We start from the raw sequence: 11,926 nt of genomic DNA on the forward strand, positions 1-11,926 counted from the left end.
GTTTTGGATTTAGAACTTCTCTTGCTTGGAAAATCTCCTGTGTTCCGACATGCGCAAAACTACATCAAATCCAGCAATATATTTTGAAATGTATTCTTGTAGTCTTTCTTGTGAACATGTGTCTATGTTAAATTTTCCCATGTAATGTATTTGTATGATGGGAGAGGGCGTCTATAGGTTGAAAAACTTGTGCCTAATCCTTTGTCTCTATTTTGGCACTAAAATATGTTTAATGTCGAACGTCAGGAGAAAAAAAAACATGTATGGTATTGTGTGACATTTCTAAGTCCTTTGACTGGTGTGGCATTAAGGTTTGATAGTGAAGTTAAAATCCGATGGACTTTGATGAAAACTCTTTACTTGGTTAGGAAACTACTTATTTCTAAGGCTACAGAAAGTTTTCGTACGCAATTCACATTCTCATTTAGGTCTTAACTTAGCAGGGATGCTTCAAGGTTCCATTCTTGATACTCTAACATTATTTCTATTTACATTAATGACATTGGCGATGTCTTTGAATCGGCTGCATGGTCTTTTTGCAGAGGATGCTTCTTTATCAAAATCTTCCTCATCATGTCCTGAAATTGAAACTGTCTTGAACTCCTGAGCTCATTCATGGACGGGGAGGGGTTAAAAATAAAAGTTGTAGTCAATTTAAATCTGAAAAATTAGAGAAAGACCAAAGAGTAGCTGCTCGTACAATAACAGGCCTTTCTTCTTATTTAAGTATCGAAGATTACCTTTCTAATCGTCGAAAACGACGAAAACTCAATTTAATATATTGGATACACACCCAATTAACAACCGATTATCTAACCGACCACCTCCCAACTACTGTAGCAGAAAACAATTCACTCTTATAGAATGACATTGATTATAGCCTTCCTCCTTTTGGACTTTCTCTTGCAAATATCTCCTTCCTTCCTTCCTTCCTTCCTTCCCTCCTTCCTTCCTTCCTTCCTCCCTTCCACTATTCGTAGCTGGAGCTCACGAGACCTATCATTGCGATAATTGCCCTCCACGAATTTATTAAACACCATCCCTACCCATTTACCTCAGTATTGGAAAACGAAAGTTGAACTTCTACATACATATACAGACTGTATGTACTAAACTGAGACACAGATGGTTTCGTTACTTGGGACATTAGAAGTGAGCACTATTGTTCATGTACAAATGTCACAGTAAGACCTTGATTACCTCTTTCCAATTAAATCACAATGTTAGTTTTTTTTTCCAGAAATTTAAATACCTAAATAAATCATGATTGTGTTTAATGAAATTTCAATTGATACACAGGCAATATTCCTTCACGTAAAATTGTTTCATGACTACAGTAACATCAAATACACAAAGTTATTTTCCTTACGGCGATATGTTAAGACTAATCTGTGAAAAAGAAAGTCAACATGCATGGCGGTGGAAGTCGTGATTATATGTCGCTTGTTGATTTTAACCCAATTTCCGCATCTTATTATGGTCTCCACAATTCAAGACGGGGCGACCTGACTGTGCCAAGATGATATTTGAATAATCAGTGCGAATATCCATTATCAGTCATGGAAAACGAGCGTTTGATTTCCGATGACCATGACTAACCAGTCCTGGCTTGACTGAAACACACGACATATCGAAAACAACATACAACGACGCATCATCAGCGAATAACTTTATTATTGCATTATGATGTAAACAATGTGATCAATAACATATTCGAATATAAGCGGACTTAAAGATGAACCTTGGGCTATACCACCATTTACGTTTGACTATCAGGAAGATTTTCAATTCAGAACATTTCACTGTACATGTACATACAAAATGTACTTGACAAATTATTCCGTTCCTAACATTTGTTATAATTCCCGACGCAAAGGTCTACTTAACAATTGCCTAATGAACACAGTATCATAGTCTCATTTGTCAACTGGGAGTCAGCATCGTTTGATAGATATCTCAATAATATGCATGTAATATCATTAATTATTCCTTCGTTTTAATAATGTGTATTGCTCCAAAATGAAACTTAATGGGAAATGTGTTTTCCCAAGGAGTAAATGTTATAATCTTTAAATTCATACGACAGGTTTACTCTTAAGGGAAACAAAAGTGTTTCAAGTATTAAATCATCAAAATTCTCAATTCGACCCGAAGAATCACTAATTACCGCAAAAGCAGACGACATTTGTGTTTGAAACGTCATTTTTCTGTATATTTTGGCGTTACTTTCATTACTGGTAGGCAAAAAAACTGGTATAACCTTCATTCGGGCATAGGATTTATCAACAGAAATTTTGTATGTTTCTGATGTCCGAATGAAGGAATACCACTTTAACTGATATACATGTGTTACTATATCCATCAATAATGTTTGTCTGGTTTTTAAATCCTCACAACATTCAATTGTCATATCAAGACGTTTGAGGAATGAGCCACTCAGTAAGGCTATAGTGTTATCACTCTGAAATACTATCACCAGAATATGGTACATTATATTGGCTCCAGGCCAATCACTCCTTTACCATCTCTTCTTTCAATATCAGTTAAATAAACATCAAGCAGAGGACAGTTATTACTAATCTAACAGACTTTGTACAGTCTGTAATGGAAAAGGCAAGATATTGAATACATACATAATGTAAATATTTGGAAAAGGCAAGATATTGAATACATACATAATGTAAATATTTATGTCTGTACAAAAAGAGCAAAACAGGTTTTCACTTGTAAAGCAAGTTATAGGAATTGTATCTATTTATCACTCATGTTGTCCCAATTAAGCGCGAGAGGGGACTTACTGCAGGAGGAAACCGATGTACCCAGGGGAAAACACAATGCACCACGTTCAACGTACAAGAAGATTTGTAAAATCAAACTTCTTAAGAAAGCCCACCAACTGTCAAAGGGATAAGCGGACAAAATGTGTGAGGAGACCCCAATTAGGACAAGAGTTTTACCTGGTATTATAAAAAATATTTCACCATTGAATCTTTTGAGACAATGAACCTATTGTGAATTTTGTTTGGTTTAAATCTATCTTTAATTACATAATTGTATTTATATGACAAACAATGTAAAGACATTTTGGAATAAATGTACTTAATTTTTTTTACCTTCAGCACCTATGGAGCACACACCAATTGAAATTGCAATACACTAGTACTGTATCGATCAGCACCAATAGAACATTAAAAAAATGTAAAAATAAATTTAAACATACAATGTATGAATATATTTTAGGCATTACCAGATGCTAGTAGTATACAGTCCATATAAATATAATTTGAATGGATTTGGATTACACTGATCAAATCTGTACATATATAGATATAATACAACTTAGGTTACAAACGACATTGCTGGCAATGCTAAGTACTGTATATATAAATGTATTATATACAAAATGTATGTGTCTAACATTCATATATATTGTTCACAATGGACCCACTATGATTGATCAATTCATATGAACATGGATATTGTATTGTACCATGAACAATACATGATTTTGTAAATGATTTACTCACCAGAATCAAAGAATCACAAGAAATGTAAATAACATGTTAATATCAACACAGGTACTCGCTCACATCTATTGTATCATACGAACACTATTTAAAAAAAAAATTAAATTAGGTATCCAAAATCTGTCAAATTAAAGTGAACTGTAAATTAGTACCCATTCTATTGGGCCCTGCCCCTTTGGCCCCTCGGGGGTCAGAGTCACCATTTTTACAAAATCTGTTCTCCTTTCCCCAAGGATGTTTCTGACTTAATTAATTTCAAATCCATTCATAACCTTATTACTAGTAGCGATTTAAAGGAATTACCTCTCTTTCCCCTATTTGAGCCTGCCCCTTTGGCCCCTTTAGGGTAAGAGTCACCATTTATGCAAAATCTGTTCTCCTTTCCCCAAGGATGTTTCTGAGCAAATTGGGCTCAAATCCATTCATATCTTTATGACTAGTAACAATTTAAAGGAATTACCTCTATTTCCCCTATTGTTCCCTGCCCCTTTGGCCTCTTTAGGGTATACGTAAGAGTCACCATTTATGCAAAATCTGTTCTCCTTCCCCCAAGGATGTTTCTGACCAAATTGGGTTCAAATCCATTCTTTATGACAAGTAGCGATTTAAAGGAATTACCTCTATTTCCCCTATTGGGCCTTGCCCCTTTGGCCCCTCCATGATCCATATCTGTGTATGTGTTAATGAATATAAGGGCTGTGGGCTGGGAATAATTAGAACCAATTTCCAGTCACTGTGGTTTATAGATTGGTTTGTTAGGTTTGTTACATATATCTTGTGCATAAGAGTTTCTCCCCAAAAGATTCAAATATGATCTATGTCTCATATCTTGACTTGACTGGCCACCTATATCTCTAGAACATTTAAATAGATTGAGCTTGATGCTTTTGGTCTCAAGGATATGTCTGATTCTAGATTTCAAACTAGTACTTAAATTTATAGGGGCAATTCTCAAAAAACAACAACAAAAACAACACAAACTTTGGGGTTGGTGGCCAGTCATATCTTGACCAACGATCACAGGCACTTAGCAAAAACCTCCAATGCCAGTCAGTATCTGCAGTATATGTCGGTATATAATATATAATCTATATATCTATAATACAAATAAGCAGGCCTTGGTTTGGGAAATTGTAACAAGTTCGTTTGTACCGATGGCCAGGAATGATATGCAGTACTGTTAACATAATCTTATCTATATGTACATAACCTTAACACTGACCGTATGCTGATGAAAAGACTTTACCAATTGAGGTATATAATGTAATTAATATCAGATGAACACATTTTCTTGAACACCGCTGTTAAAATCGTGAAATAATTTAGAAAGAGGTTTATGATTGAAAGTGGTTTGAATATTACAATGTTCTACCAACAGTTCGTCGCCGCCAACTGATTCTCTGTAAATATTTCTTTAAGTACATCCAGTATAATTCATATCACTTGTGCCTTATGATGGACTACACAAAACAAAAACAATTTCTGTGTGTTCCCTACTGAAGGCTGACTAGCTATAGTCTTGAACCATACGCCACTCCTCAAAAACAATGGAAGAGTGTCTTACACCTGGGTAGCAGACGGGAGGTAGGAATACTCTATTTCATAGAGCGAGACGTATCCATCAGCATTTGTTACAGCTAAAGTAGTACCATCAATACTTGTACACATTTGGTGTTCCATTTCATCTGATGCATTCACCGAAATTTGCTTCCGAAGAACATTTTGCAATTGTCCAGAAAATGTTGTTACAGAGACATCTCCGTTTCTGCTTTCCAAAATCAGAAGCATGTCCACCTCATTAACTATAGCGATGCCTTGTGGTTTTGTGAAACTCAAACCTGCATGGGCAACAAAATCCTTCCTGTTAATTGAATCTGTATCACTTGATTTGAAGTATATGACCTTTGATTTACCAAGGTCACTAAGAATTAGGTCAAAAGACTTAGTCACAACCAGATTTCGGGGGTTTGTGCAGTAATCCACAGGGATCTTTCTCCTTACCCGACCCTGCAAGTCAATGACATCAATTCTTGTTGAACAAAATGGTGGACAAAGGCAGCCAATCAAATGCTGGGTTTCTTTATGGAAAGCAATGTGTGCATATTGACCCGTTGTCATGGCCTTTCTGACAGAAGTTTCCTCCCCTTGTTTTAGTGCCGGATCTGTGAGGAAAAGCAGCTGTTTCTGCTTTGGGGCAGTGACAACGCATTCCACATCAGAAATAGCAGCCAGATCCCAGGGTTCTACATATCCGAAGTCGTAAACATTCAATAGACCTCCATATTGACTGAGAACTTTCATACAATAATTTGCCTGGTCAATCAATACAAAAGTATCCCCAACGGTTGCTATAGCTACCACAGATGGAATGTTAATGTCCCCAGATAACTGGATATCAAAATAATCTCTGTACTTAAATCCTGCAATCCCGTCTTTGGTAGAAGAGGAGATATCTGAGGGTACCGGACGATGTGCCGAGGAACCAACAGATAGTCTTGATTCACTAGATTCACCTGCTGTGATGCTGCTACTATCTAAAGACTCTGCTGTAAATTCCGCTGGAAAGCTTTCAGGATCACTAAATAATTCAGACTGAGGTAGAGGTGGAGCCGATGGCTGCAAAATAGAACTGGAAGGAGGGCCCACTACTTGCGGCACTGGCAGAGGAGGGGCTGTAGGAACAGGATGTCGAACGGCAGACGTGAGAGACGAGCCCCGTATTTCCATGGAAGGCTGTTGTAATACATACTCATATGAAGGAAGACCTTCTTCATCTACCTCATGTAAATCTGTTGTTGCATTTGCTGTTCTTTCCACAGAAGCACCATGTGAATCAGCCTGAATTTCACCATCGCCAAATGTCACCATATAAGGCCCTGCATGGCAGCTGCTAATCACTTCAATATCAACAATGTCTGAAGTTGTCAGTTTGTCCTCCAGTTCAGTATTGATCATATATCTCAAGTCAAAAGACTTGGCCAAGTCGGACTCCAGTTTTGGTAAAATATCTGTAAATGATGTCATAGTCTTAGTCAAATCTCCTGCTAGAACCATATTCTGTGATGGTTTCGTAGATGCCTGTAGGAGTAAATTCAAAGCCAATTTCTGCCGGGCATCTAATGAAGAGAGCAGTGACGAACACACTGATACGTCGCGTTCTAGGTGTCTTTTCTCTTTGTCTTCTAATTCTTTTGCCTTTTTTAGTATCTTTTCCTCTTGCTGTTGCAGATAGTGAACAACTTTTCCCTTCAGATCTGCATAATATGCCTTCACTGTTGATTCCGTACTTTCCCTGTCTGGGATTGCATTTTCTAGCTTTGATGTCAATCTTCCATGAAGGAGTTGAGTTTGTGATACAACAGCCTCTAGGTCAGAAGAAATTTGTCGCATTCTGTCGTAACAGCTTGTCCTCATAGCTTTTGTGATGGTCTGAAAGTTACACCCATGATGCATGGTTGCCTTACATCGTGGGCATGCAAGGGTATTGCAGTTCTCACAATAGTACGAGCAGCGACTCCTTGGATGTATTGAACATAAAGGAGCTGAAACACCGTCGCTAGTTGGAAGAGCAGGCCTTTCATTTTGGTCACTATAAAACAATTGTAAATTTCTTGTCAGGGAATCCTCTTCTAATCTAGACACCATGGTATCGTCCACTTCCGCTTCTGGTTCCTGTGGTACATGTTTGTAACTACACACAGGACAAAAGAATGATGGTTGACCGAAATGCTCATTGATGTAGCCTACCAAACATTCGTGGCAAAAGACATGTTGGCACTTCAATTTCTTCGGATAGCTGGCAAGTCCATTGCATAAACCGCACTGGCATAATGTTTGAAGTATTTCATCCATGTTTGACTGGAGGCATTAGATATACATGTATATGTAATACATATGTCATTTTAACTTCTTAACTCTCTTTGACATCTTGTCTGGATTTGTTCCGGTTCTAGGAAGTGTTCTGCAGTCTACCTTCATTCTGAAATACAAAAAAAATGCATAAAGTTGAGCTATTTTAATTTGCAAAAAAAAAAAAAAAAAAAGAGGAAGAAGTAAATTAAAAAAAGAAGAAGAAAAGAGCAAATTAAAAAAAAAAAGAAAAAAAAAGAAGAAGAGAGTAAATTTACAAACAAACAAAAAAAGAGGAAGAAAGTAAATTTCTATTATATCTATTTAAGTCACATATGTACTGCCTTTGGAGACTGTGACATAGTTTTATAATTACATGTACAAATATTTGACATAATCAGTGATTTGCAATATGATATCATTTCTGAAAATCATCCTCTTGCGTTCATACCGACATGAATGTACTCCAATCCTTATAGAATTAGTATATTAGGTTTTCTTTAGATTACATGTACGGATACGTTCCATCGACAGAGTTCGCTTACACAGCTTAGTGCTAATTATAGTAGTACTTTGTGATTGAGACAGGTGAGGTATGGTTTCAAACCAAGTTTTAGTAGAGGAATGGCTGACAAAGGGGTACTGCTTAAATAAGTTTAAAGGAGTTTTGATCATAAAGTCCTAGAATCTTACATTATCACATAATTGGCCCATTCTGCCGTGTCATACGGCCATATATGTCATAAATACACATGTATATTAACACTATTGTGATGTCATTTAAGGATTGATTGTCAATTTTGTTGCTTGCATGGACTGATGAAGGGAAGTGAACCTCGTGCAAATGAAGTGAACTGCGAAGCAGTTCATGTACCATTTGCACGAGGTTCACTTCCCTTCATCAGTCCATGCAAGCAACAAAATTGACAATCAATCCTTATATTTACGTTAACCAAATTTAAAACGTCGCCACCAGATTGCAAAATTCGGTCGCAACAGTGTGACGTAAGTGCGTCACTTTGTAACATTGTTATACTTATCGTACATGTGTGCACAGTAGTGGAACAGCAGACAGTCAACTATTCTCGTCGCCAAGGCAACACAAAATATAGTGCCATACACGTTTTGATTATTACGATGTTGATACACATAGATACGATATTTTCAAGGTAAAATATTCATTTATAACAAATATTTATGATATTGTATAATAAAAACTTAGCAATACCCATATAAATACGAATTCAAAGTGCAGTGTTGACAGTATAGTATGTGTGTGATTTGGTCACTCGAGACACAGGGACTCGGTTAAAAAAAATGATGTGATGCAGTCTAATAGCCAGGATATTCAGAGCTCGAGAAAAAGTGTAACAATGTGGATTTTAGTCGCAGGTTAGCTGGTGATGTACATGGTGTTCTTGACATATTGGATTTCATTGTCGCACTGGCGTTTTGGGATGTAAATTCTGATGATAGTAAGTAAAGAAACATTAATTTGAAAAATGGCGGTATTCGACGGCCGGAAACTTGTGTCCTCCTTATGTTTAGATTGAGTCAAATTACGACAATAATGTGTCCCTGTTCTCGATATAGCATACTTCTGCTACCAGTCTGTTTTGTGTTGTTAAATAGTGTTTAAATTGAGGTTTATTTTCTGTGACCACTGAAATGGTATTAAGCATGGCATTCGAGATACAGCTAACGTTAGACCTACTGCGCCACGTAGGTCATGAGCTCGGTGCTATCGAGAGTGTCAGTGTTCTGTCAAATCCTGTATTCTAAACTGTCTGCATTATACTGGCATTTTTATTAGCACATAAAGCGGCTATTCCACTTGTGTTCATATACGTTTATAACAATGTTACACAATTCACAAAGTGAAAGTGCATTCAAGTCTGAGGCGGTACAGAACTCGATCGCCATTGTAAACTCAGTGAATGTATTCACACGCCGGCAAGAAAGTGATTCATCTCTCAGAACAGAAGCACGCGACCCAACATCTTCAACGGGAAATGAAGTGATCTGAGTTTACTATGTTCACTGAGGCGGAGCGAAGTGAAAATGTAAATATATTAATTATGTGACATCGCATGATTATCTAGGTGGGCGGAAAGATCCAATCTGAGCCAGATTTTCCCTGTCTTTTATAGAAACAAAAAATTAAAAGTTTTCTACTCACGTTCACATAAATAGTGGTTATTCTATGTATGTGATAAATAGAGTCTTACACTTTCGATTACGTATGAACTTTATCAAACTCGCTCAATAAATTCCACATAATAAGCCACTCATGTAAGATCCTCTCTATATAACATACATTATTAGGTATACCAGATGTTTTGCAGAGGGCCCTTAAGCTTTCGCATCCCCTTCATTTTGATACACCAGGGAATATTTTGTCCTGCTTTGCATGAATCTTCTTCATTTTTTTGCCTACTTTGGTTGTCTCCCCTTATCATGCAATATTTTAGCCCGAGTTTCCTCTGGCCCTGACACCATGTCTCTACACCAGGCATGGCGTCAGGCAAGTAGTTTGCTGTTTGGATATTTATTTTTTTTCATGACCATTGTAAGGAATAACATTGGTTTTCCTGCTTTTCATTGCTTTCAGGATAGAGTTAAGTTGTCAACTCAAGTTTAATACGCATCCTTATACCTAGCTGTATTTTTTGACAGTGTCTAGTAAGTCTAATCAGGCTCGACATACATCACTAAGTACAATGTAAGTATTTTGAAAACATCACTAAGTACAATGTAAGTATTTTGAAAACATAATTGCATTGCGTTGTTAATATCTAATAAAGTAATTTAATGTCTGTACTTTTCATCGCTACTGTAGGATATGCAGCGAATGATCACTGATAACTTAGACATTAATATTTCTCAAGACGCTTGTTGTCGCACCAAATGCTCTTTGACGATTTTATTAGACCGCTTTTAATAGGCTACCTGCGATACTCGAGCACCGTCTGAACTTCATTAAATGTATATGTGTGGTATTTTAGTTAATTGCTATTCTTAAATCATAAATCACATCAACTAACATAATAGCATTCGACTAATAACTACTTAGGGCTAGTGTACTGTACACTGCACACCTGCCGAGCGAGATTAACCGACAATGTCGATTGTCGGTTTGTCAACAGCCACAGGCACAGTTGTCACCACACCCCATTAGTTTAATATTGAGAAGAATTAGAAAAAAATGGTCCGATTGACTGATCTCAGAAAAGTCAACAAAATTTCTAGCGTCAACTGTCAAATGATGAGAATGCAAGCACTGATTGTTTTTTAAAGATAACTAAAATCTACTCACCTGTAGTAAATGTTGATATTCAGGACACCGGAAATTACTGAGGTAATACTAATGTCCGGAATCATGTACCAGATGATGTTCATCGTACGTGTTCATGATTATAATATACTGTATTCCATACTCCATTCCTTACTAAGTGCAAGGTAACCTGGGGTCCATTACGGATACAGTAATACATTTTCAATGGAATCTTACATTATTTTTAACGGTTTTCAGTTTCGTTAAATACCCAATGCAGTGCCACTTTATATTTGTAGAAATTGAATGAAAACTTTTCAAAATTGATACTCCGTTTGTATACAGCATGTGTATTGCAATGTACCATGCTTGCGAGACCTGTAACAATACAAGTACGTATACATAAACTTATAACTGTTTGTCCACGGTTTTTATACCAAGGTAATTAATCAATTTTGATTTTAAAGTAACTGATCTGATCGGTAATTTCTCTTATGAAAACCAGTGACAGCTAAATTATTGGTGAGTTACATGTACATGCATGAGATATGATTGCAGTTTATGCTAGCTAAGTACAGTTACGAGGAATTAAATGAATATCCTAATAAATAAAGTACTATGTGCAGATAAACCTAGCTGTTTAAAACATAAACTATATACAGGACAGAAATATTTTCGCTCGGTTTATAGAGATGTCCGTTATATGGGGGGTTAGGAAACATGGACTTTTTAAATATAATCATTTGCATATTTGTATTCGCAGAACACTGATAATAGACTGTAATTAAATACCTATTTCATTAATCACATACATCTTTCTGTTATAATTCAAAATAAAACAAACAAAATAAAGTAGATATCTAAACAATGCTGTTACGTTAATAGTCTGATCCCTAAATAGGAGTATTTAAAAAAAACACTATTTTTTGCAATAAAATTTAAATAACATGATTGTTTGTCCTATCGTGTTAAATGTGACATGGCGATGATTCCTGCTGTAGGAGTTATGTCCCCTGGTATGATAAATTTTACTACGGTTGGCTAGCTATAGTTTCCCCAGAGACATATATGTCTATGTCTCTGGTTTCCCCTACAGATCGAGCGATATTCATAAAATTTATATAATTAAAAAGAAATATATCAAATTTATTTGAATTTTATCAGTTTACATCCCCGGAAAGAAATTAGGAAAAAACAAAAACAAAAAATCCCCCAAAACAGCAGTTATAGTGACATATTTCTACCAAGTGGATGGCCGATACTTCTTCCAAGTAGA

The 11,926-nt window shown here is 36.3% G+C and overlaps 1 protein-coding gene across 1 annotated transcript; it reads right to left on the reverse strand.

Annotated features, from left to right (window-relative positions):
• Positions 1 to 4,188: 4,188 nt before the first annotated feature.
• On the reverse strand, positions 4,189 to 10,725 carry LOC117343815 (tripartite motif-containing protein 55-like). Its single transcript, XM_033906331.1, has 2 exons — positions 10,693 to 10,725; positions 4,189 to 7,506 (listed from the first exon to the last, which is right to left on the reverse strand). Exon 2 carries the CDS (start codon positions 7,377 to 7,379, stop codon positions 5,088 to 5,090), a length of 2,292 nt encoding a protein of 763 aa, XP_033762222.1. The 5' UTR covers positions 7,380 to 7,506; positions 10,693 to 10,725; the 3' UTR covers positions 4,189 to 5,087.
• Positions 10,726 to 11,926: the final 1,201 nt, after the last annotated feature.

This window comes from Pecten maximus, chromosome 15 (assembly GCF_902652985.1).
Source record: "Pecten maximus chromosome 15, xPecMax1.1, whole genome shotgun sequence".
Lineage (NCBI taxonomy): Eukaryota > Metazoa > Mollusca > Bivalvia > Pectinida > Pectinidae > Pecten > Pecten maximus.